This window comes from Mesoplodon bidens, assembly GCF_964165515.1.
Source record: "Mesoplodon bidens genome assembly, chromosome: 2".
Taxonomy (NCBI): domain Eukaryota; kingdom Metazoa; phylum Chordata; class Mammalia; order Artiodactyla; family Ziphiidae; genus Mesoplodon; species Mesoplodon bidens.
The window spans coordinates 110,243,982-110,270,967 of NC_138177.1; the positions used below are offsets into that span (position 1 = coordinate 110,243,982).

General features: G+C 39.1%; 2 protein-coding genes across 4 annotated transcripts in view; one reads left to right on the forward strand and one right to left on the reverse strand.

Annotated features, from left to right (window-relative positions):
- CLCA2 (chloride channel accessory 2) overlaps positions 1 to 3,287 on the reverse strand; it is a gene marked incomplete at its 5' end in the record, with an annotated part of 90,888 nt that extends 87,601 nt beyond the window's left edge. Inside the window, 2 exons of the mRNA XM_081258907.1 lie at positions 2,084 to 2,221; positions 3,102 to 3,287. Coding sequence (XP_081115033.1) covers positions 2,084 to 2,221; positions 3,102 to 3,287 — 324 coding nt within the window. The remainder of the gene's footprint in view (positions 1 to 2,083; positions 2,222 to 3,101) is intronic.
- Positions 3,288 to 8,938: 5,651 nt separating this feature from the next.
- The window catches only part of ODF2L (outer dense fiber of sperm tails 2 like), a 56,699-nt gene continuing 38,651 nt past the window's right edge, over positions 8,939 to 26,986 (forward strand). For all 3 annotated transcript variants that reach the window (XM_081225965.1, XM_081225964.1, XM_081225963.1), the window contains exon 1: positions 8,939 to 9,210. Coding sequence is in view for 1 of the 3 variants with exons in the window: in XM_081225963.1 (XP_081082089.1) it covers positions 9,205 to 9,210 (6 nt within the window). In the remaining 2 variants the exon portion in view is untranslated. The remainder of the gene's footprint in view (positions 9,211 to 26,986) is intronic.

Genomic DNA, 26,986 nt, shown 5'->3' on the forward strand with positions numbered 1-26,986 from the left:
TATGGAACAATAGATCTAATATGATCTTATAAATATTTATATAACGATCACTATCTGTACTACATGTGTACTGGTGTGTGCGTGGGGGGTGGTGGTGCACACACCGCTGAGGAATAGTGGAAGGTAATATTTTCTTTTTATTGTCCTTATTTCTACATTGTCTTTTTGCAACAAGCATGAATTATTTTTATAATAATTAGCATTATTTTTTAGAAAGATAAGAATTCAAGCCAAGGGCTTTGCAAGGCAACACCTGTGAAAAGGGCTACAGACATCATGCCCTTGAATAGTCTTCACTTAGACAAAACCTCATTTCTATGTCTGGAAAATTGTCCTGAAACAAAAAGGAAAGAGTACACTGCATGTGATAGAATACTCAGGCTGTTTGGAGTTATATACTACCTTACAGACCATAGTAATACAGCTCTTATGTACGTTTTTCCTCCCCCTCCCCCTCTCCCCTGCATCCCACCTACATTAGACTGTAGAGTCACAAGGAGAGGAACTATCTTGCTTTTCCTTGTGTCCTCTGCCATGCCTAGCATGGTTCCTGTATGTAATGATCATTTGCTAAGTGTTTGCTTGATTGACATTATGAGGTTAAAAGAGTTGGTATCTAGCAGATACATGAACAGCCTTCAGTGACTCTTTCCTTTAATCTTTCTGTTCAGTCATTTTTGCTTTAGCTATTTATTTCTTTCTTCTCCACTAGGATGAGGAGTAGCACCTGGTTTTGGTGTTGGTTATCTCCAAGACTTTTTGTCCCACTAAAGGCCAGATTGATTAATGACAACTATGTAAGGTGACTAGAGACAGTATAGCTTAGAGCAAAGAGCATAGGTTTTGGAATCAAAGAGGCATGAATTCAAATTGCTCTTTAATTTACCAGCTGTTTGACTTTGGATAAAATCCTTACCATATTTGAGCCTCAGTTTCCTAATTTGCGATAATAGCAACTAATTTTAGGTGTCTGAGAATTAAGCAATATATGCAGAATGCCTAGCATTTAGTTGAAGTTTAATAAACAATAGCTCTGTTCCCAGTTTATCCCAGTTCGTCTATCACTCTATCTCCATGCCCAAGCATCAAATGCTTTCACCTGGTCATAAATCAGATAGTTTTAAGGACCCCTTTAACTTCTTCAGGACACTGGGGTGCCTTTGAGATTGCTATATCATTCAATAACTTCAAAGGAGATCTAAGAATTAAAACAATCTTAGGAAAATTCATACCAAGTGACACTAATAAGGAAAAGGGGAAACTACCACAGTCCCAGCCCTTCTATTCGAGCTGTAATTACAGATCTTGAACCCTCTCCATTGCTGAAGCCCTGAGCTATATTCTCAATGCCTCTGCTCCTGCCCTTTCTGGTAGCTGCTAGGACTCTTGCTCACAGTAATTTCAAACAGTCATTTGCCAAATTTATTTAACATTTATTTATAGCATGCATACCAGTATGTGCCAGACATTATCATGGATGCTTAATTATAATCTACAGCTATGAGAGTCCTTTGAAGGTTCTTTTTTTGGTTGGAAAAAAAAAAGGTAGCCATGCCTCTCTTCCCTGCTTTCTGCCTTGCTTCTTATCAACATACTCCTCAAAAACAGTGTCCTGGACTTGGGCTAATGTGAAATTCTGCTAATTTGCACTCTTGCAGGACAAGAAAGTCATATTTTTACATGCATGGGTGGCTTAGGTTTCTGTCTGTACATGTATGTTTACTGTCTCTGACAGGGTGGAAAATGAGGATAGTCATAATTGAAATTATTCCCTTTACAGCTCATACTCAGTAGAATAAAACTAGTTCTTGGTCCTTAACCAAAAATTTCAGAAAGGACTCTGTAAGTTACATAGTAAAGAGATCTTCTGAGGGGCCGCTTGGGCAATGGCATTTTGCTTAATTTTTACTCCATAATTTTCACTCATTTATTACATTTCCATACATTTTGCGCAAACACTCTTTTCAATAATATTGTTTGAGTATTAATATTAATTTGTTTTTGTCTAAGTTCTCACTTTTAAAGTTTGAACACATTATATTTTTTTCTTGAGTTAAGCACATTTAATGAAATCTTGAATTACCTTTTCATATGATTCTTGTTTTACTTTGCTGTAATTATTAGCTTTCCATGTGGCAGGTATTAAAATCTTTATATTTCTGAAAAACACTCTTCTCTTGGTAGCATTGAATAAGTAATAAGAAGCTTCAGTTATCATTTCCTGTAACCAAATAAAAGAAAAGCTTATTTTATCACTTGTAAATTCTTAATGTTTTGGTTTTCTGGTTATACTTGAATAAGCAGTAATAAAAATAATGAAGGTATTTTGAAGGAGCCCATTTCTTTTAGAGACAGTATTAGATTTTTGGGAAAACCTAGGAGCAAAATAAATAAACTTCAAATGGTTATCTGGAAGAGATTTTAGGATAATAATTGTGTGTCAGGGTTTGCCTATATAATTTTCCAAATTTTGTGAAACACTTTTAAGCTTTTACCGAACAAATTCTTTTCACGTCATGCCTTTCCAAGACCACACCTTACGACAATGCTAATTTCACTAAAGCAATACCAAAAGGAGACTCAAGTAATGGAGCTATGGGCCTGCCTTACCATATCAAGGTGAAAATAGTCAACTGCTTTACAGAACATTCAGGTGAAAAGAAAGAATGTTGCTCTTTGGCACTCCATTCAAACTCTCACTCTTTCTGTCTGAGAATTCCCATCCTCAGGATGGAATCCAACAACATAATTTTAATAGGCATAATCATGCTTATTCATCAGTCAAACATCTGGTCTTTGTTGCCACAGTGAATTATTTTTTAAGTTGCTACCACAAAAACAGCCATGTAGTTAAACACAAAAGCTAAAATTAGTAGTAACCAACAACAACAAATAAAAGAGGGCTAGATCAACAGTCTGTGAGCTGAGACTACACAGAATTAGGTGAACGAACTGGCTTGGCTGTTAATTATAATTTTTGTTGCTATTTTTGAGAAACATCATTTTCCTTACTGCTCAAATACAAACCAGGCAACTCCTTAAAGAAGGCTACAGGTCTGCTCGAATAAGCTAATGGTTTTGACTCCATACTTGCCACTCACCTTAATGTTTGGGATGAGGTTCTGATCCTCGGATACCTGAGGATTGATTGCAACAAGTAATCCATTATACCCATTTTCGTGAAGCTGCACTCCAGCTCCCAGGAATAGGAGTTCTGGACCTAAGACCACCAGGAGAGTCACAAACTTCAGGCTGCAAACAGGACCTGCACTGTCCCCATGGGTCATGTTGCAGAAAACTGTCTGCTTTACTCACACTGGTCCTGCTGGGCACATGGTGCCAAGCTGTCAATGGCGGAACAGGTAGTTTCTTCCTGAACTTGGAAGGGCTTAGAGCTTGTGATGAAGGAGGTGACTTCTTGGCAAAATCTGGGGTGGATCTTTCAGAGACCTGTCCCTACAAGTCTTTTTTCTCTGGGCGATGCCACACTTGCCTGTTCTGTGGCTGAGCTTCCTCCTGAATCATGGTTTGGCAAGAAATCTTCCACCCCTTACTCATTTTATGTCTTCTCAAATGGAAATAAGACAAAAGGAGCTTAAAAGAGGGAAGCCTGGCTGGCTGGGCTGAAAATCAGAGAATCTGGGTTTTTCCATCCACTTGCAGTAGAAGCACAGAAATATAGAAATACTTGACAACCTCCTCCATCATTCAGAGGAATTCCTTCCCTACTGCACTCTTCATTTTTTGTTTGATGTAAGATTCCTTTGTCTGCTTATTTTGAAGATTTGGAAATCCATCCTGCAGCCCTGTCCCTGGGGCCTTGCATCAGGTAGTCTGGGAGAGCTCTCAGCTGATGGCTGGTGGGGGGAAGGTATCAGATATCCCCCAGAGAGGGCCAAGCGCCAGGAACTTGGATGCCTGTGCAGAGGACACAGAGGCCTCTCCTTCTGTCCTTGCTGCCTTTTCTCTCTTGATCAAGGAAAAGGATGAATTTCTCTTTCAGCACCTCTCTCCTGAGAGCAAGGCTATGCCTCCATCAATCTTCCACTTCCGGGCTTCCCTGGTGGTGCAGGGCCTGCCAGTGCAAGGGACACGTGTTCGATCCCTGGTCTGGGAAGACCCACATGCCGCAGAGCAGCTAAGTCCATGTGCCACAACTACTGAGCCTGCACTCCAGAGCCCGTGAGCCACAACTACTGAAGCCTGCGTGCCTAGAGTCAGTGCTCCACAACAAGAGAAGCCACTGCAGTGAGAAGCCTGTGCACTGAAAAGAAGAGTAGCTCCCGCTCGCCACAACTAGAGAAAGCCCGTGTGCAGCAACGAAGACCCTATGCGGCCAAAGATTAAAAACAAAACAACTTACATTTCTGCAGTAACTATCACAGGATCTGGAATATGGTGGGCCTCACAAATATTTTATGAGTGATTAATAATATTACCCAATAATTATATAATGCTTTAGAGCTTACCAATGAACCCACCTAAATGTCAGTTCCCAGATACAGGTATAATTTTTTTATTTCTATTTTTCAATGAAGACACTGAGTCTCAGAAAGATTATGAAAATTAGCCAGAGGGGGAAGGTGCTAACTTTTATTGTGTGCTGGGTTTTATCCTTCCTATCTTATGGGTGACAAAACTAAGGCTCAGAAAATCTAAGTAACTTGTTCAAGGCTGTGTGAGTATTGTCATAGGGCTAGAATGAAACCAACTGATTCCAAGTCCCATTGTTTTTCAATGTATCATGTCTCTCATGTTCTCAAGAAACTAGAAATGAAGTGTTAAGAGCTGAAATGTTGAGGGATATTGAAGGGAATTTTCCTCTTACTGTCCTTCTGTTTGGAACCTTTTCTCCCACTGCTTCTAACCTGTTTTCCTTCAAATTCCTGTTCTGTCCTGGAAGCCTGAGCTGAGCTCCCTACCTAGTTCAAATCCCCTCTTTCATGCTTTCAGTGCATCAGATACTTCTCCTTTGAAGCATGATCATGCCTACAATGTCACATTCATGTTGTGTAATTGGTTGTCTCCTTCACGCTGAAGGGCTTATGTGAGAAGGACCCTGTCTGTTTTTATCACTACCCTCCCAGCACCTAGATCAGTAAACACTCAATAAATATTTGTTGAATGAATGAATGAACAGAATCAGGAAGTCAATTAAAGCAGATTACGAAGAATCCCTGGATTATAGTGTGAAAATGATCTCCCCAACTTTGAAAGTATCAGTTCTAGAAGGTATCTCTTCTGCTCTTGAAGGAAGTTGCTTGGGTTTTGGTTGTTCCCCTGGGGGTGTTGGAGAATAGAATATCGCTGGTCACCATGTGACTGCCAGAGTTGCTCATGCTACAGCTCAGAGGTCAACTTATTCCCAGCCCTGGGTTTTTTCCCCTAGTTCATGCTGTGTCTACAGAGTGGAAGCTCCAAGGCGTGGCAACTCCAAAGGCTTTGCCTGGAACTGTGACTCATTGGACAGAACAATGCACTTTATTTTCAGCTTTCCTTGGCAGTTTATTTTCTTATGCTAATCTCTTGTGCTTTTAAGAAAAACATTCCCATCAGCTAAGCAATATACTAAAAAATTAAACTCATAAGCCACACCAGGAGAGTAGCTTTTCACCACAATCAGAGATGTTTCTTCTTGCCACCGTGCACACTTATATAAGTTAACTGGCTGAGGGGGCCACTGAGGACTGACATCCAGCTCTCTCTCTACTTGTTCTTGTCAACAGTTACAATGGCTCCCTTAGAATGTGGGGTAGAGAGTGCATGCAGCTTTATAAAGAACAGCCATAAATGAACAGTCTTGTCCAACTTCACTTGGGTTAAAACCTGAACAGGCACAGTCGGGCTTTGCTCACCCTGGGCTGAGAGTTCAGGCATGACATCCATCCCTGTCTATCTACTTTTTGGTTCCTTGGTTCTGGAACCTAATCCCTGGGTCTGGCCACTTGGCTGGACTCCACCTGTCTTTACAGATTCCCGGACACTGACCCATTTTTTCACTATGTCTTGGGAGTCATATTCACTCCTGAAAGCCCTTTCCTACCACTTCTGTTCTGACCTACCCTGAGAACCCTTTCTGCTCTCAGTAACCAGGCCTGGGGTCAGGCTAGCTGAGGATCTCTTCTTCCTGCCTTCTCTTCGGTCAGGCTGACCCTACAGGAGACAAAACTAAAAAGCTGGTGAAAACTGACTTAACTAAATAACTTAAAGGCATTCCTGAGCAGAGTGTCCACTTCTGATAGAGTGTGAGACTTTGTCAAAAAACCCACCTTATCCTTTCGCTCAAAAAAACTCACTGCTTCTGCCTATAGATTTTATGATATCTGAAAAATGAAACATACGTAAAGTGAAGAAATATGGGAATACAATGTTCAAGCATTTATTTCAATATTATATAAATTCTAGGAATCTGGTCTGTTTTTATCTGCTTTCAAGAAAGTAAGAGTTATTCAATTTCAGTAACTGAAGAATCTAAAGCACATCTTTGTTCATTGTCTGAATCTGCAGTTCAACCTGAACCCAGAAGGCCTCTTTATTTTTTTTTTTTTTCATGGAGTCTGTAGGTAGAGACCCAAAATCAAAGTGAGTTAAACATGCAGTTGGTGTCAGAGAATCAGGAGATTTGACATCTTGAGGAGTCCAAGAAAGTTCTGGATTATTTTCTTTCAGGCTTTTATTTCAACACATCAGCAAACCCATTTAGAAGAGGAAAGTATAATCCAGTGTGTGGCTTGGCTGCAAAGCTGATGGGCCACTTTCGTTTTGCAATGTTTATGAAATAAATCAAAATAGAAGGTTAAAAAAAATTGTAGGCTAAGAATTTGAATAAAATATAGAGCTTGCTAAGGACCCAGATGGCACATTTTATACCTCCCTTATCCCATTTTCTTTATAGTTATACTCATTTTCAAGGCAAAGGAGTGAAGTGGATGGTGCAGATAGGGTCTGGGAAGTCATTTGTGTTTGGTGAGTCACCACCATGCCAAAGCATTGAGCGCTTACACTTCGTTTCTAGTTTCTTGAATTCTCCCTCTGCAGTCTTTCATCTCCGGGATTTTGCTAATAAGCCTTCTCCCCACCCTCATGGTGGCAATAGCAAAGATGACTTTGTGCACCAGAGAAACCTCCAAAATTTGCCAAAATGAATGGAAATGTTGTAAAGAGATGTATGGGGAAATGTTGTAAAGAGATGAAAATAGCCAGAGAGACTCAGAAAACAAGAAACAGAAGTAGAAGTATAAAATCTTGACTCTGTTTCCCTTTCTGTTTTCTTCCTGCTCTGGTTCTGTCCTCAGTACCTCTCTGAGGCCCAGGGCTCTGCCAGATTGCCTGGCTTCCTCCATTCCCACAAACAGGGGGCAGCAGGTTTTTTGGTTTTCCTTCTCTCCTTATGCCGCTTCTACTAGTCCATTTAACCCCGCCAGCCCTGCAAAGAACAGGAAGCAACTCCAATTAGATCTGGCAATTGGGGGGATTAGGGCTCCCCCTTCTGTTTTTGGGGTGTAGGTACATGGGGCTCTGAATTCCCAGACAAAACTCTCAGCAAACAGAATTAGCCTGCAGGGACCTCCTTCTAGACGACAGCAAAAACTACTTAGCATAGTGCTTTTCAAACTTAAATATCCCTAAGAATCACCTGTTCAAATGCAGATTCCGACTCTAGAGGTCAAGGTAAGGCCCATATTCTGCACTCTTATCAAGCTCCCACGTGATGCTGAGGCTGCTGGCCTTTGAGCCACGCTTGGAGCAGGTTTTATATCAAGAGCTCCGGGGGAATATCCACGGATTTACTTCATGATTACAGCCTTCACACTAGAAAAAGGCAGTCTATGTAGTCCTTAAATATATTTTTAAATTTTCTTATGGGAAAGGCCTGTGTTTTCTTCAGAACTCAAGAAAAAAAATATTGCATTAATTATGGATTTTACAGTGACACCATTGTTTATTCTTTGGAAAGAAACAACTACAGAGTACAGAGTTAAAAACAAAAACAACAACACCTATAAATGGGTTTTAGATTCTCAAAAGCCATAATCATCTCTCTATTATTAAAGCCCTTGCCTCAAATTCAATCTGTTTTCTTTTTGGTCATTGTGTGAGTCATTATAAGATTGTTTTAATGACCTCCGATAGATATCTAGCCTCAAGCAGTAACTCCCAAGAAGGTACCTTATTTAAACAAGGAACTGCTTCCTTAACTTTTATTTCTCTCTTTTTTCCCTTGCTCATTTATTCATTCATTCATTTATTCACTCAAAAATAAGATTGTATCAAATGTATCTCAATAAGCCTGTTGAAAACATAAACTGTGTTTCTACTAGATGTCAGGCACTGTTCTAAGTGCTGGATGTAAAATGAATGAAATGGACTAAGTCCCTGTCTGCAGGGAGTTTACACTAGAGGAGAGAGAGAGACAACAAACAAATATAATGGGATACCTAGTGAAAGTGTTATGAAGAATAAGAAATCCAGTAAAGGGGAAGAGGCAATGAGAGAGGTTTGTTATTTTGTATCAGGTAGTTGGGCAAAGCCTCACAGGTAATATTGTCAGGAGTGAGGGAAGGAACCATTCGACCACTTGAGAGAGAAGTAGTGCAGGCCGACAGATGGGCAAGTGGGAAGGCCCTGAGGCTGGAGGATGCTTGGAGTGAAATGAACACAGGAGAGAGCAGTGAGAGATGCTGTGAACTGGAGGGAGCTGTGCCTAGAACACAGATCACATAGGCTTTGCAACTGTAAAATTTAAGAAACAGAAACCTCAATTAAATAAAGTTTGGAGACCAGAAGGGGGAGCTCTCATGTCCTGAGATGATAGCTGAGCCCAACAGGAAAAGGAAAGACTGCTCTTCTTTTTATGAGGACTCAGCCAATGAACAGCCATGGATTCTGGGTTTACTCTAACTTTCCCAACTTCCCTTTCCTCTCTACAAAGTCTCTCTTTCCCTTACTGTGGGGGACTTGCACGTGACTCACCATGGTTGGAGATCCCAAGTTGTAATTCTCTGCCAATCCCAAATCAACCCATCTTTTTTGGAGAAATACCTGGCAGTCTATTTGGTCAACCAGAGCTCGTGGGAAACCTGGAGTTTACCCATGAAAGGGAAAATCAGTGGTGGATGTGGAGGAGTGACGTGATCTGACTTTCACATGTTTTGTGAGGAGGCCAAAGGTGGAAGCAGCAGCCAGCAAGGGGGTTATTGCTGAATGCAGGTGAGATGGACAGAGCCCAGACAACAATTTCACTTGTCTTCTTTTAGCCTTCCTTCAGCTTTCTAGGAGTCTCCTTTTCCCTCTCCATTGAATATTTTTGCTAGAAGGTAAAATAAAAGCCCTTCAGCTAATAAGCTTATCAAGAGAGGAATTAAGGAATACTTCATTGCCCAGAAGTGACGAGCATGATGCTAACTGCCAACAGAAGAGATAAAATGAGAAACAATGACCTGAAAACAATCTGAGATCTGTAGTTACCTGTAGTTAAATGACATAAAGATATACTCCAAGTTTATAACATAAGGCTATGGTTCTTGATGCTTTCTCCATAAGTGCTCTGTAAATGGTAGCTATAGTTGTTATTATCAATATAATTCTCAGTTATTGTCAGCTGGAGTCCCCTTACTCCTCAGAGCCCTATATGTAATTGGTTGTATCTATGTCAATTTCATGGCTTGTGGAAGATCAAGTCCCCCTCCTAGACATCTGCAACTGCTTGGACACTTCTTTTTTTTTTAACATCTTTATTGGAGTATAATTGACTTGCAATGCTGTGTTAGTTTCTGCTGTATAACAAAGTGAATCAGCTATACATATAAATACATCCCCACATCTCCTCCCTCTTGCGTCTCCCTCCCACCCTCCCTATCCCACCCCTCTAGAAGGACACAAAGCACCAAGCGGATCTCCCTGTGCTATGCAGCTCCTTCCCACTAGCTATGTGTTTTACGTTTGGTAGTGTATATATGTCCATGCCACTCTCTCGCTTCGTCCCAGCTTACCCTTCCCCTCCCCGTGTCCTCAAGTCCATTCTCTATGTCGGCATCTTTATTCCTGTCCTGCCCCTAGGTTCTTCAGAACCTTTTTTTTAGATTCCATATATATGTGTTAGCATACGATATTTGTTTTTCTCTTTCTGACTTACTTCACTCTGTATGACAGACTCTAGGTCCTACCACCTCACTACAAATAACTCAATTTTGTTTCGTTTTCTTCCTAGGCTGAGTAATATTCCACTGTATATATGTGCTACATCTTCTTTATCCATTCATCTGTCAGTGGACACTTAGGTTGCTTCCATGTGCTGGCTATTGTGACTAGTGCTGCAGTGAACATTGTGGTACATGTTTTGGGTTTTTTTTTTTTGTTATTTATTTATTTATTTTTATTTTTGGCTGCATTGGGTCTTCGTTTCTGTGTGAGGGCTTTCTCTAGTTGCAGCAAGCGGGGGCCACTCTTCATCATGGTGCACGGGCCTCTCACTATCGCGGCCTCTCTTGTTGCGGAGCACAGGCTCCAGACACGCAGGCTCAGTAGTTGTGGCTCACAGGCCTAGTTGCTCCACGGCATGTGGGATCTTCCCAGACCAGGTCTTGAACCCATGTCCCCTGCATTGGCAGGCAGATTCTCAACCACTGTGCCACCAGGAAAGCCCCCATGTCTCTTTTTGAATTATGGTTTTCTCTGGGTATATGCCCAGTAGTGGGATTAGTAGGTCATATGGTAATTCTATTTTTAGTTTTTTAAGGAACCTCCATACTGTTTTCCATAGTGGCTGTATCAATGTACATTCCCAACAACAGTGCAAGAGGGTTCCCTTCTCTCCACACCCTCTCCAGCATTTGTTGTTTGTAGATTTTTTGATGATGGCCATTCTGACTGGTGTGAGGTGATACCTCATTGTAGTTTTGATTTGCATTTCTCTAATGATTAGAGATGTTGAGCATCCTTTCATGTGTTTCTTGGCAATCTGTATATCTTCTTTGGAGAAGTGTCTATTTAGTCTTCTGCCCATTTTTGGATTGGGTTGTTTGTTTTTTTTGATATTGAGCTGCATGAGCTGCTTGTGAATTTGGAGATTAATCCTTTGTTTTCAAATATTTTCTCCCATTCAGAGGGTTGTCTTTTCGTCGTCTTTATGGTTTCCTCTGCTGTGCAAAAGCTTTTAAGTTACATTAGGTCCCATTTGTTTATTTTTGTTTTTATTTCCATTTTTCTAGGACGTGGGTCAAAAAGGATCTTGCTATGATTTATGTCATAGAGTGTTCTGCCTATGTTTTCTTCTAAGAATTTTACAGTGTCTAGCTGTACATTTAGGTCTTTAATCCATTTTGAGTTTATTTTTGTGTATGGTGTTAGGGAGTGTTCTAATTTCATCCTTTTACATTTAGCTGTCCAGTTTTCCCAACACCACTTATTGAAGAAGCTGTCTTTTTTACATTGTATATTCTTGCCTCCTTTTATCAAAAATAAGATGACCATATGTGCGTGGGTTTATCTCTGGGCTTTCTATCCTGTTCCACAGATCTATATTTCTGTTTTTGTGCCAGTACCATACTGTCTTGATTACTGTAGCTTTGTAGTATAGTCTGAAGTCCAGGAGCCTGATTCCTCAGCTCTGTTTTTCTTTCTCAAGATTGCTTTGGCTATTCGGGGTCTTTTGTGTTTCCATACAAATGGTGAAATTTTTGGTTCTAGTTCTGTGAAAAATGCCATTGTAGTTTGATAGGGATTGCATTGAATCTAGCTTGCTTTGGGTAGAATAGTCATTTTCACAATGTTGATTCTTCCAATCCAAGAACATGGTATAGCTCTCCATCTGTTTGTATCATCTTTAATTTCTTTCATCAGTGTCTTATAGTTTTCTGCATACAGGTCTTTTGTCTCCTTAGGTAGGTTTATTCCTAGGTATTTTATTAGTTTTGTTGCAGTGGTAAATGGGAGGGTTTTATTGATTTCTCTTTCAGATTTTTCATCATTAGTGTATAGGAATGCAGAAATTTCTGTGCATTAATTTTGTATCCTGCTACTTTACCAAATTCATTGATTAGCTCTAGTAGTTTTCTGGTAGCATCTTTAGGACTCTCTATGTATAGTATCATGTCATCTGCAAACAGGGACAGCTATACTTCTTCTTTTCCAATTTGGATTCCTTTTATTTCTTTTTCTTTTCTGATTGCTGTGGCTAAAACTTCCAAAAATATGTTGAATAATAGTGGTGAGACTGGACAACCTTGTCTTCTTCCTGATCTTAGAGGAAATGCTATCAGTTTTTCACCATTGAGAATGATGTTGGCTGTGGGTTTGTTGTATATGGCCTTCATTATGTTGGGGTAGGTTCCCTCTATGCCCACTTTCTGGAGAGTTTTTATCATAAGTGGTATTGAGTTTTGTCGAAAGCTTTTTCTGCATCTATTGAGATGATCATATGGCTTTTTTCCTTCAGTTTGTTAATATGGTTTATCACATTGATTGATTTGCGTATATTGAAGAATCCTTGCATTCCTGGGATAAACCCCACTTGATTATGGTGTATGATCCTTTTAATGTGTTGCTGGATTCTGTTTGCTAGTACTTTGTTGAGGATTTTTGTGTCTATGTTCGTCGGTGATATTGGCCTGTAGTTTTCTTTCTTTGTGACATCTTTGTCTGGTTTTGGTATTAGGGTGATGGTGGCCTCGTAGAATGAGTTTGGGAATGTTACTCCCTGTGCTATATTTTGGAAGAGTTTGAGAAGCATAGATGTTAGCTCTTCTCTAAATGTTTGATAGAATTCGCCCATGAAGCCATCTGGTCCTGAGCTTTTGTGTGTTGGAAGATTTGGGGTTTTTTTTGGTGGTACGCGGGCCTCTCACCGTTGTGGCCTCTCTGCTGTGGAGCACAGGCTCTGGACGCGCAGGCTCAGCAGCCATGGCTCATGGGCCCAGCCACTCCGCAGCATGTGGGATCTTCCTGGACCGGGGCACGAACCCGTGTCCCCTGCATCGGCAGGCAGACTCTCAACCACTGCGCCACCAGGAAAGCCCTGTTGGAAGATTTTTAATCACAGTCTCAATCTCAGTGCTTGAGATTGGTCTGTTTATATTTTCTATTTCTTCCTTGTTCAGTCTAGGAAGGTTGTGCATTTCTAAGAATTTGTCCATTTCTTACAGGTTGTCCATTTTATTGGCATATTGTTGCTTGTAGTAATCTCTCATGATCCTTTGTATTTCTGCAGTGTCCGTTGTTACTTCTCCTTTTTCATTTCTATTTCTATTGATCTGAGTCTTCTCCCTTTTTTTCTTGATGAGGCTGGCTAATGTTTTATCAATTTTGTTTATCTTCTCAAAGAACCAGCTTTTAGTTTTATTGATCTTTGCTATTGTTTCCTTCATTTCTTTTTCTTTTATTTCTGATCTGATCTTTATGATTTCTTTCCTTCTGATAACTTTGGGTTTTTTTGGTTCTTCTTTCTCTAATTATTTGAGGTGTAAGTTTAGGTTGTTTATTTGAGATGTTTCTTGTTTCCTGAGGTAGGATTGTATTGCTGTAAACTTCCCTGTTAGAACTGCTTTTGCTGTGTCCCATAGGTTTTGGGTCATCGTGTTTTTGTTGTCATTCGTTTCTAGGTATTTTTTGTTTTCCTCTTTGCTTTCCTCAGTGATCTCTTGGTTATTTGTTAGTGTATTGTTTAGCCTCCATGTGTTTGTATTTGTAACAGTTTTTTCCCTATAATTGATATCTAGACTTAGAGCGTTGTGGTCAGAAAAGATACTTGATATGATTGCAATTTTCTTAAATTTACCGAGGCTTGATTTGTGACCCAAGATATGATCTATCCTGGAGAATGTTCCATGAGTACTTGAGAAGAAAGTGTATTCTGTTGTTTTTGGATGGAATGTCCTATAAATATCCATTAAGTACATCTTGTTTAATGTATCATTTAAAGCTTGTGTTTCCTTATTTATTTTCATTTTGGATGATCTGTCCATTGGTGAAAGTGGGGTGTTAAAGTCCCCTGCTATGATTGTGTTACTGTCAATTTCCCTTTTATGGCTGTTAGCATTTGCCTTATGTATTGAGGTGCTTCTATGTTGGGTGCATAAATATTTAAAATTGTTATATCTTCTTCTTGGATTGATCCCTTGATCATTATGTAGTGTCCTTGTTTGTCTCTTGTAATAGTCTTTATTTTAAAGTCTATTTTGTCTGAGATGAGAATTGCTACCCCAGCTCTCTTTTGATTTCCATTTGCATGGAATCTCTTTTTCCAACCCCTCACTTTCAGTCTGTATGTTTCCCTAGGTCTGAAGTGAGTCTCTTGTAGACAGCATATATATGCAATTTGTTTTTTAATCCATTCAGCCAGTTTATGGCTTTTGTTTGGAGCATTTAATGCATTTCCATTTAATGTAGTTATTGATATGTATGTTCCTATTACCATTTTGTTAATTGTTTTGAGTTTGTTACTGTAGGTATTTTCCTTCTTTTGTGTTTCCTGCCTAGAGAAATTCCTTTAGCATTTGTTGTAAACCTGGTTTGGTGGTGCTGAATTCTCTTAGCTTTTGCTTGTCTGTAAAGGCTTTAATTTCTCTGTCGAATCTGAATGAGATCCTTACTGGGTAGAGTAATCTTGGTTGTAGGTTTTTCCTTTTGATCACTTTAAATAGGTCCTGCCACTCCCTTCTGGCTTGCAGAGTATCTGCTGAACGATCAGCTGTTAACCTTATTGGGATTCCCTTGTGTGTAATTTGTTGCTTTTCCCTTGCTGCTTTTAATATTTTTTCTTTCTATTTAATTTATGATAGTTAGATTAATATGTGTTTTGGTGTGTTTCACCTTGGATTTATCCTATATGGGACTCTCTGCACTTCCTGGATTTGATTGATTATTTCCTTTCCCATATTAGGGAAGATTTCAACTATACTCTCTTCAAATATTTTCTCAGTCCCTTTCTTTTTCTCTTCTTCCCTGGGACCCCTATAATTCAAATGTTGGTGCATTTAATGTTGTCCCAGAGGTCTCTGAGTCTGTCCTCAATTCTTTTCATTCTTTTTTCTTTATTCTTCTCTGTGGTAGTTATTTCCACTATTTTATCTTCCAGGTCACTTACATTTTCTTCTGCCTCAGTTATTCTGCTATTGATTCCTTCTAGAGAACTTTTCATTTCATTTATTGTGTTGTTCATCATTGTTTGTTTGCTCTTTATTTCTTCTAGTTACTTGTTGAATGTTTCTTGTATTTTCTCCATTCTATTTTCAAGATTTTGGATCATTTTTGCTATCATTACTCTGAATTCTTTTTCAGGTAGACTGCGTACTTCCTCTTCATTTGTTTTGTCTGGTGGGTTTTAACCTTGATCCTTCATCTGCTGCATATATCTCTGTCCTCTCATTTTGTTTAACTTAATGTGTTTGGCATCTCCTTTTCACAGGCTGCAGGTTTGTAGTTCCCATTGTTTATTGTGTCTGCCCCTAGTGGTTAAGGTTGGTTCAGTGGGTTGTGTAGGCTTCCTGGTAGAGGGGACTGGTTCCTCTGTTCTGGTGGATGAGCCTGGATCTGTGTTTCTGGTGGACAGGACCATGTCTGGTGGTGTGTTTTGGGTTGTCTGTGACCTTATTATGATTTCAGGCAGCCTCTCTGCTAATGGGTGAGGTTGTGTTCCTGTCTTGCTAGTTGTTTGGCATAGGGTGTCCAGCACTGTAGCTTGCTGTTTGTTGAGTGTGGCTGGGTCTTCACATTGAAATGGAGATCTCTGGGAGATCTTTCACCATGTGATATTATGTGGAGCCAGGAGGTCTCTGGTGGACCAATGTCCTGAACTTGGCTCTCCCACCTCAGAGGCTCAGGCCTGACACCTGGCGAGATCACTAAGACCCTGTCAGCCACACGGCTTCCCCAGCTCCTATCCACCTATAGGATACATAGAGGACTCGCAAGGCTGTGGATCCTCATGCATCAGCTGCTTGTTGTGTTCTCTGCTGACCAGGGGAATTTCCATTTCAGGAGTCTGGTGATCATGGTGTCCCTTTAAAAATAATGGAAAGTAATTTGTTGGCAGTGCATGTAAGGGCAGGCTGAAGCTGCTCTGGCTTGAGATGATCGGAAATTGCACCAAGATGGAGACAACTCTTGACTTCTTAAAACTCCTTTTTCCTAGATCCACACATGTTGCTTCTGTGCTTCACATTGTTCAAATGTAGTGTTTCTGAGTTTTCCAAAGAAATATGTATGTGTTGTGTTTGGAGCAATTTAAATTTTATTGAAGAGTTCATGGGGAAGCTAAGGAAGTATTTATGTCACAGAAAAAATAAAACAAAGCTTTTACATCACTGAAGGCATCAGCATTTTAAAAATAATTTTCTACAGCTATGGAGCAACCTGGTGCTCAAGTTGCCTCAGCCTCTTTCTATTATGAGGGATCTTCATCTGTCTTCCTTTCTCTCTTTTTCTTACTTTCAAAAGGAAAACCAACTAATCAGTAGAAACAAAATCCCTGCCTGGCCTCATACAGAGCCATTGCCCTGCTCCTCTGAATCCTCAGGACCATCCAGAAACCAGGTACAGTGGGAAGATTAGGAGGGCTCCCCTTCAACCACAGACATTTATAGTGTTCTCCCCATGAGGGATTCAGGGCAATAAGAATTTTTAAACACAATTATGGCTTAGGCACTTATCTTTCTGGATGGCTTCAGAGTTCATCCCATATCCCACAATTCCTACAACCTACCTTGATCCACGTTTCCATGAATAACCTCCCATTGTAATTATTTCAAGAGTTTTGGCCATGGCTTGCTTGAAAATTCCAATGAAGACCCTGCTTAAACTGAGATCTCATTTCTTTATTTCTTATTGCTTACTAATTCTTTTTGTGTCTCCCATATGACTACTGTCTTCTCTGCCTTTTTCTATTCTTCTCCAAAAAGGCTAGGGATTAACTTTTTAAAAAAATTAGTAGTATGTATCTTTTACTACATAGCCGTTTTAATTTTTTTTCTCTATTAGAAAATAATGGGGTCTTTTTGACTAGGGATTCTTTAGAGTCATACAACTATGAAAAGAGGAAAAATCAACCAATTCTTTAATATAATCCTATAATTGGTCACTAAAATACAGTAATTTTAAGAACAAAATGTACAATAGATGATACATTTTTAGCTAAGATCAAATGCTCATATTATAAAAATATTAAGAATATTTTTCAAGCAATGGTTATAAGAAACACACATTTTTTAAAAGAAACTATTCAGGAAGGATTTCATCTGTTTTAACCAAGAATAAGAGAATTTCTCTAGTGTCGTTGTTTATCTTAAATGTCATTATATCACATACACATTTTATTTCCATGTGGATGAGTTATCACGATATAGATTATAGCAATGAGTCACACATTGTAGATTGCTTATTAAGCAGGGGATCAGCCAAAATATTAAAATTCCAGAGTCTACGAATATGTTAAAATTTTCTCTTACTTCTGTTTTCAATTATAAATTTTTATTGGCATTCTCCTTTAATCCTGTATTGCAATAATTATGTAGAAGCAGTAGTTAAATGGTTAAGTGATTGGGCTTTGAAGCTAGGCTTTCTGAATTCCAGTAAAAAGCTTTGCTTTTTACTGGCTGCATGGCCTTAGGTAAGTCATTAAACATCTCCGTGCCTCAGTTTCTACATCCGTAAAATTTGAGTAGTACATGTAGTGATTAAAACTGTGTCTAGGTCAGAGTAAGAGTTTAATAAATATTAATCCATATTAATTATGGCCTTTCTCTGGTGTGTGGCACCTGCTTGGGCACTGTTAGTTGCCTACCCAATAGTTAGCCTCCTTCTCTTTCTTGCTGGCCAAACCTGTCTTCCACCTACGACAGAGGTCAGAAATGTCTGATGCTCATTTTTCCAATCCTCCCTCATACTGGGGCACTATGTAACCCGACCCTAGCTGATAATCTAAGGAGTAGTCTCGTAGCAGGAGAGAGATGAAGGAGAAGGAGGTGATGGTGTGCGGATCATTCACAGAAAAGATTTTCCTCCCTGAAAAAAAGAGAAATGTCTAAGAAAAGCCTACCCCTCTTTCCTATAAGAGTGCCAGAGGCTGAGGGAGTCTCTGTGATCATTAGATGGAAGGTGAGGAGGTCAGCCAAAAAGTGAAGGGTAGTAAAACTGAAAGGTAGAAAGAGCCTGTGTCGCTGATGACACTGGTGACAGCCGAGCCAATGAGGGAGTACCAAACTCCAGACTTCTTACTGTGTAAACTCTGATTCTTTAAGCAACCATTAGTTAGGTATCCAGTTACTTCCCACCAAAACTCTTGCAAGTGCTAAATGTACTTTAGAAAATAGCACTGGCATTTCTAAAAAGTGCCAGTCAATGTTTGAAAACATGTACAGTAAGTGGTTTAGTTTATAAATGTATGATATTTTGATGAACGAAGTAATATTATTTATATTTCCTTGGCAAAATTTTGACCAAGCAATTTTCTTTTCTGTACAAAAGGATCATGCTTAGCTTAAATAAGCTAACAATGGGAAGACCTATTAAAAAATGCCCATCCAAAGCAGATAAGCCTAAAATAAAATAATTTTTTTTTTTTTTTTTTGCGGTACGCGGGCCTTTCACTGTTGTGGCCTCTCCCGTTGTGGAGCACAGGCTCCGGACGTGCAGGCTCAGCAGCCATGGCTCACGGGCCCAGCCGCTCCACGGCATGTGGGATCTTCCCGGACCGGGGCACGAACCTGTGTCCCCTGCATCGGCAGGCAGACTCTCAACCACTATGCCACCAGGAAGCCCCTAAAATAATTTTTTAAAAAGCAAACAGCGAAGCTAGTCCTTTAGCTTTCTTAAGCTTTTCTTAAAATGTATACTAACCATAATATGCTAACTATGCCAATTTCATATTTGTATCCCTGAATTATTAATCTTTTGTCTCCACATTCTATCTTCTTATGAATATTTTTCTTCATATTTGACACCTGAGGATCCTTTATTTTCTGAGTGTTCTTGAAATAGTTAACTAACTTTCTAATTTGTAGTTATATTAGTAGATTTTTAAATGATACAAAAATAATAAAATAGTGTCTGTACTCTCTATGACCACATCTTTATGCCAGACTTCAATTGCTTACATTTATTCTTAAAGCCTTTAATACCTAATCAGAGCCAAAGAATAATATATTTTAAAAAGGAAATTTCATGCTTTTGCATCATTTTCCCTTGGTCAGCCAAAGAAATGCTGATGTTCAGAGGATAGAATATTGAGCTTAAAATATAAGAATAAGCAGTGTTATTTTCTGAATGATATCAAAATAAACTTCTGATTTAAAAATTGGCTATGGAATACAATATATTAAATGTTCCATACATGAACTAATTTTCTGTAGTGTATGCTGAAACTTGGGCCAAATTTGACAGTGTTAACTGGTCAAACATTCTGGATTTTTGCAGGTTATGGTAATTACTGGAGTCATTCATAGCTTAGAGGGAAAAGTAGACTAACATATGCTATTACCTTTTTTTAAAAGAAAGTTCATGTTTGAAGTCTCCAACTTCTGTGGACAATATCTGGATGAAAAGCAATAATCAGATCCAGCAAACTCACTCCTTGGTATTTACCCAAAGGAGTTGAAAACTTATGTCCACATAAAAACCTGCACATGGAAGTTTAGAGTAGCTTTATTCATAACTGGCAAAACTTGGAAGCAACTGAGATGTTCTTCAGTAGGTGAATGTATAAATAATCTATGGTACATTCAGACAATGGAATATTATTCAACACTAAAAAGAAATGAGCTATCAAGCCATGAAAAAACATGGAGGAAACTTAAAGGCATATTACAAAATGAAAGAAACCAATCTGAAAAGGCTATATACTGTATGATTCTAAATATATAAAAAGGCAAAACTGTGGAGACAGTAAAAAGATGAGTGGTTGCTAAGGGTTTGGAGGTGGGGATGAATAAGGCAGAGTAGAGGGGATTTTTAGGGCAGTGAAAATACTCTGTATGGTACTATAATGGTGAATACATGTCATATATTTGTCCAAACCCATAGAATGCACAACACCAAGAGTGAAACCTAATATAAGCTATGGACTCTGGGTGATAATGATGTGTCAATCTAGGTTCATCAGTTGTCACAAATGTTTCATCTCGTAGGAGATGTTGCTGATGGAAGAGTCTATGCATGTATGGGGCAGAAAATATACAGTATATCTCTGTTCCTTCCTCTTAATTTTGCTATGAACCTAAAATGCTTTAAAAAAATAAAGCCTTTTTAAAAAAAGAGAGAGATAATCATTCTAATTTTATATCATGTGCTTTGCACCTTAAAATAATCATCGTTTACTAATACTTACCAATTATAGGACACAACGATTTATCAGAGACAGGGCTATGTGTTCTACAAATATGACCTCAATCATCATAACAATCCTATCAGATAAGTATAATTACTCTTTAAGTTTTTTAAAAGAAAACAAGGATTAGAGAAGTAAAGTAATTTACCCAAGACTCGTAGCTAGAAAACATGAATACAGATTGGTATGGTTCCAAAGCCCTTGCTGCTAACCACTATGTTACTTTAACAACCCATTTCAACTTCACCTCATGCTTATTCCCAGCCTGATCTCCAATGGTGTAGTTAGTGCAGAACTGGGGTAGCTGCCTTTCTAAATGGTTTCTGGTAAGGACCTCCTTTCAACAACAGGTACCATGTTGCCCCAAACTACAGACTAAATAATTGTGTTCTCCCCAAGTTCATATTTAAGAACCTTAATCCTCAATGTGATGGTATTTGGAGATGGAGCCTTTGGGATGTAATTAGGTCATGAGGGTGGACCCCTTATTATGGGGTTAGTGCCCTCATAAAAAGAGACACGAGAGAGCTTGCTTCCTCCTTCTCTCTCTTGTATGTGAGGATATAGCAAAAAGGTATCCATCTGGAAACTAAGAAGAGGGTCCTCATGAGGAATCAAATCAGCTGGCATCTTGATCTTGGACTTCCCAGCCTCCAGATCTGTGGGTAATAACATTCTGTTGTTTAAATCACCCAGTCGATGGTATTTTTGTTATAGCAACCCAAACTGACTAAGATGCCAATTAGATACAACTGGATAACTGTATATAACAAAGTTAACCTTGACTCCTACTTCATTCCTTACAAAAAAGTGAATTCAAGATGGATCATGTATTTAAATATAAAAGCTTAGAATCATAAAGCTTTTAGAAGAGAACATATATCTTTACAAATGTGGAGTTGTAAAGCACAAAACCATAAAAGGAAAAATATTGATAACCTAGGTGGTATCAAAATTTTTAAAATTCTGCTCATCAAAAGATACCATTAAGAAAATGAATAGCCAAGATACCGACTGGGAGGAAATATTCATATTATATTTTATAAAAATACAAAAATAAAGAACTCCTACAGATCAATAATAAAAAGATAACCCAATACAAATTTGGGCAAAAGACTTGAATAACACTTCACAAAAGATATACATATGGCCCATAACTATTAAAAAGGTGCTCAACAAAATTGTTAGTTATCAGGGAAATGCAAATTAAAATTACAGTGAGATGCCACTTCACACCCACTAAAACAGTTAAAATAAAAAGGTTGCCATAATAAATGATGGCAAGGATGTGAGGCAATTGGAACCCTAATACATTGCTGGTACAAGCACTTTGAAGATGGATATGACATTTTCTTACAAACTTAAAGATATATATATCCCATGACCCAGCATTTCCACTTCTAGGTAAACAAATGAAAAAATATGTTTATAAAATGCCTTTTACAAGAATGTTTGTATCAGCCGCATTCATAATAACCAAAAAATGCAAACTACCAAAATATCAACAGGAGAAGTGATAAATTGTGATATATTCATATAACTGAATACTACTCAGAAATAAAAGGGAACAAAGTACTAAAATATGGAACATGACTGAATCTAAAAGTCATATATATATTGAGTGAAAGAAGCTAGACCCAAAATTAATTAGAATGTATGATTGCATTTATATGAAGATCAAGAATAGGCAAATTAACCTCTAGTGACAGAAAATAGAAAGTGGTTATCTTGGTGTGCACGTATGTGTGTGAGAGGGGGTAAAGGTAGTTTTGGCTGATGGACTGGAAAGGAATACAAATAAACTTTCTAGGTTGATGTAAATGTTCTGTATCTTTGTTTTAGGTAGTGGCTTCATGGGTGAATATAACTGTCAAAACTCATATTCTAAACATTTAATATTTGTGCACTTTATTGAATGTAAATTATAACAATTTAAAAGCAGCCTGTAGTGATCAGGAAATAAGTAGTTATTGAAGGCAAACCTTTGATGAGAATGGCAGAAATGAAGAATACAAAGACTGTGGGGTGGGTTTGCTCTTTACTACTGTATTAAGAGGCTCAAAGAAAAATGTGATGAGCTCAGAGGTCAGGAGAGCTTCTATGATTGCCTTAAAAACATACCTCTAGGGCTTCCCTGGTGGCGCAGTGGTTGAGAGTCCGCCTGCCGATGCAGGGGACACGGGTTCGTGTCCTGGTCCGGGAAGATCCCACATGGCGCGGAGCGGCTGGGCCCGTGAGCCATGGCCGCTGAGCCTGCGTGTCCAGAGCCTGTGCTCCGCAACGGGAGAGGCCACAACAGTGAGAGGCCCGCGTCTATAGGTTGCTAGGATGACATATCTAAATCAAATATTAATGCTGTGAAGAGCTGACTTACAAGGTAAGTTGAATAAACAGACTGACTAGGTGAAAAGATAAGGCAATGACTGAGAAGGAGCTGGATCTTGAGAATTGTCAGTGAAGCTGTTTGAGTAGACTTAGATAATTCTATCATCTTGATAGACAGACCCTAGAGAGCTTTTTGCTTTCTGAAAAACTCCTCCTTACCTGTCTTATAAGGCTGGTCTTGTCTTCTTTGAAGATTCTGAAATAACTTTATCTGAGGAATTTACCTTATCATAACTCACTGTTTTCATTTCTGTATACCTCTAGACCAGCACCATCCAGTAGAAATATAATGTGAGCCACATATGTAATTTAAAATTTTCTAGTAGCCACATTAAAGATAGTAAAAAAAGTTAAAATTAAATTTTAATAATATATCGTATTTAACTCAATATATTCAAAATACTATCATTTCAACATGTATTCAATATAAAAATTATTAAGGTATTCTACATTCCTTTTTCATATGCAACATCAGTGTGTATTTTGCACTTAAAGTGTATCTCAGTTTGAACTAGTCACATTTTAAGTGTTCAATAGCCATAGGTGGCTAGTGACCTCTGTAGTCTCCATATCGTAACAGGGTTTCTTAATATCATCACTATCGACATTTAGACTGAATAATTCTTTTTATGTGTGGGCTGTCCTGTGCATTGTAGGCTGTTTAGCAGCATCCTTGGCCTCTACCCACTAGATGCTGGTAGTACCCCCCACACACGTGCTTCCAGTTTTGACTCCAAAAAAGAATGTCAAGAGCCACTGGTATAGATCTACAGAGTTGGTAGATGTTCCTACACAGTATATTATGCCCCAGTATATTCCAGGGCATAAGTAAAAAGTCTGGCCTAGGAAGCTTTCACACTAAAAAATAGGCAAGATTTTGCTTATTCATATTGGCAGAAACCTATGGAATATGATAATGAATTCCAAGGGTGTTAGAACAGGCATGAAAGAATATAATTTTTGTTGAGGCAAAAATTTTTAATGTGGATATACTTATCAGAGGCCTTGGATTCATCATGCTTGCCTGAGCATCTGGGAGTTGTTCTAAAGGTTTTCTTAGTTGGTTGGTTGAAACCTGGACTCAGTGGTGGCCTGCACTAAATAAAGTTGAGATGCTAGAAATCTCTCAATACATTTTAGAGGATTGATTTAAAAGACTTAGGGAGATAGGATGCTTGGAATGGATTTATCATTCCAGTCACCTATTCATTAGGTCAGTTATTCATCATGACCCAGTCACCTATGTCCAAATATGTCCTGAGAAGGCCCAGAAGACCTTCTCTTCACTAATGTATGAGAAAATAGTGAGGAGGAGAATGCCAAAATCCTTTGAAAGTACTGTAGCTTCTGTCCTCTAAGCACAGGGATGAAATTAGGAGATTATGCCATTGAATGGGATCCCCAATTCCCTAGTGGACATAATAGGATCCAAAAGTGGCAGAGACCAAATGACTGCATTTAACCATCAGAGATGAGGTAGTTGTGGTTACCATAATGGGCAGGAGCGCTAGAGTAGTAATCATAGTCATTTGACTAAGAGGGATCTTTAACAGTGGATTATTGATCATGATATCCCTACAATGAAATGGATGGACAATCTGCTAGGATCCTAATTGATCTGTATAATGAAAAGTTGATAGATCTGATAAAGAGAGACCTGAACTTCATTACCTTAGTGGAGACCTACAATATCTTGTCATTGGCTTCTTAACTCATGGCTATTAAAATAGGAACACCAGTTGGTAGCCCCTAGAACTGTCTTTTCTACAAGAAATAGTAAGCCAAAGCAACACCATATAGCTGGGGAAATTCTAATGATCAGTGCCACCATCAAAGACTCAAAAAATGCAGGGTGATGAGTCTCATCACACTAGCATTTAACCTGCCATTTGGCCTGTGTAGAAGATGAATGGGTCGCCTATGATGAATGGGTCTACATCTAGATGTAGTCTTTTTATTAGGTGAATAAGCACAATTCTTAACACCTAACATTCAGATATCACTCTAAAAAATGTCTTTTATTCATTCTAATATGCATGAAGCAACTGAAGTTATTCACTTTCATTTGGAAGTGAGAGAATGGGGGAGAATTTATTGCTTTATGTAAGGGCTTTGTTAATTCTTTAGCTCCCTGTCATAATTTAGTGTGCATGAACAGTGATGATTTCCTCACCTTATGGGACATCACTTTTGTCTACTACATTTATGATACTGTGCTGATAGGATCTAATGATCAAGAAATAGCACATATCATAGATGCCTTGTATAATAAATTGTCTTTCCCATAGATGCTATGGACCTTGACACTATCCCATTCAGAGGTGGAATGTTTTACTCTTTCCCTCAGATTTGGGCTGACTCTCTATTTTATTTTAGATAACAAAATGCAGCATAAGTGATTCTGTGTAACTTCTGTGGCCATAGAGCTGCAGCTTCTGCATTTGTTGCTTGGAACACTTACTCTTGGGATGAAGCTGCCATGAAAAAAGCTCAGTTCGGTCACACGGAGAGCCAATAGATAGAATGGAAGAGGTCCTGGCTTCCCGAGTGAACCCACCAAGTCACCAGACATAAATAAAGTCATCTTGGTTAGTCCAACTTCAGCAGCAATATGGTTTCAACTTGGTGAGAGACCCCAGCTATTGCCACATGAACCAAAAGAACCACCCAGCTGAACCCTGCCTGAACTTCTGAAAGAAGTTCAGAACAAATAAAACAGTTTTTGTTTCAATCCACTAAGTTCGATAAAATAACAAAAGGAAACTAAAACATACTGGAAAGAACACATGCAAGGGCTTCCCTGGTGGCGCAGTGGTTGAGAGTTCGCCTGCCGATGCAGGGGACACGGGTTCGTGCCCCGGTCCGGGAAGATCCCACATGCCGTCCGCGGCTGGGCCCGTGAGCCATGGCTGCTGAGCCTGCGCGTCCAGAGACTGTGCTCCGCAACGAAAAAAAAAAAAGAACACATGCAATTCAGAGTGGGAAAATGACAATTCAGGGTTCTGCTACCTTACTAAAATTTCTTGGGCCAGTGGTCTGGGATATATTAGGTTACCCCCTCAATATTAAAGTTGTTTCAACTTGCATCCCCTTGGATCACGATATTGGCTAGGGTCACTTACACAGCTGCATTCAGGGAACAAGGCTGTGCCTTGAAAGTCAACTGGCTCACAGGTCTAGTACCTCAGGTGAGTGGCTCAAACAGCTGGGATCTGGATGGGTTTCCCTCTACAGCAGGGTAATTGGATTTCTTACATGGTCCCTGGTTTCCAAGAGAGGAAAGCAGAACCTGCTAGGTCTCTCAAGGCCTAGGCCTGGAACTGGTCTAGGATCACTTTCACTACATTCTATTGTTCAAATTCAAGAGGAGGGGAAACAGACTCCACTTGTGATGTGTATACAGGGATGAGAAGAATTGTTTGTATGCCATTTTGGAAACAGTTTATTACACCACCAAACTTTTTTAAATTGCTTTTTTATTTTGCTAAGTATTGCTATTCATCCTGTATCTTTTAACTTTTTATTTCATTGTTTGCAATTTTTACATTATAACATACATTTGTTGTCATGAAGAAGAAAAACACAATTTTCATGCAACACTGCATTGTTGCATCTTACATACAAATGTCCCACTAATGAGTTTAATGATTATTAGGCACTTGATATTTTAAATGCTTTATATCGGAAGTTTGCACACCATGTCCTGTGGGCCAAACCTATCCTGGTACTTATTTTTGTAAATAAAGTTTTACTGGAGCACAGGGACTTCCTGTGGCATAGTGGTTAAGAATCTGCCTGCCAATGCAGGGGACACGGGTTTGAGCCCTGGTCTGGGAAGATCCCACACGTCACGGAGCAACTAAGCCCGTGTACCACAACTATTGAGCCTGTGCTCTAGAGCCTGTGAGCCACAACTACTGAGGCAGCATGGCCTAATTACTGAAGACCACACGCCTCCAGCCCATGCTCCGCAACAAGAGAAGCCACTGCAATGAGAAGCCCACGCACTGCAACAGAGTAGCCCCTGCTCACGGCAACTAGAGAAAGCCTGCACACAGCAAAGACGACCCAATGCAGCCAAAAATAAATAAATTTATTTTTAAAAAAAGTTTTATTGGAGCACAGCCAAGCCATGTATTTATGTATCCTCTATGGCATCTTTTAAACAACAGTGGCAGAGTTAAGTATGACAGAGGCTGTATAACCCACAGAATTTAAAATATTTACTGTGTGACCCTTTATAGAAAAAGTATGCTGGTCTCTTCTTTAAATTATGCAGAAATC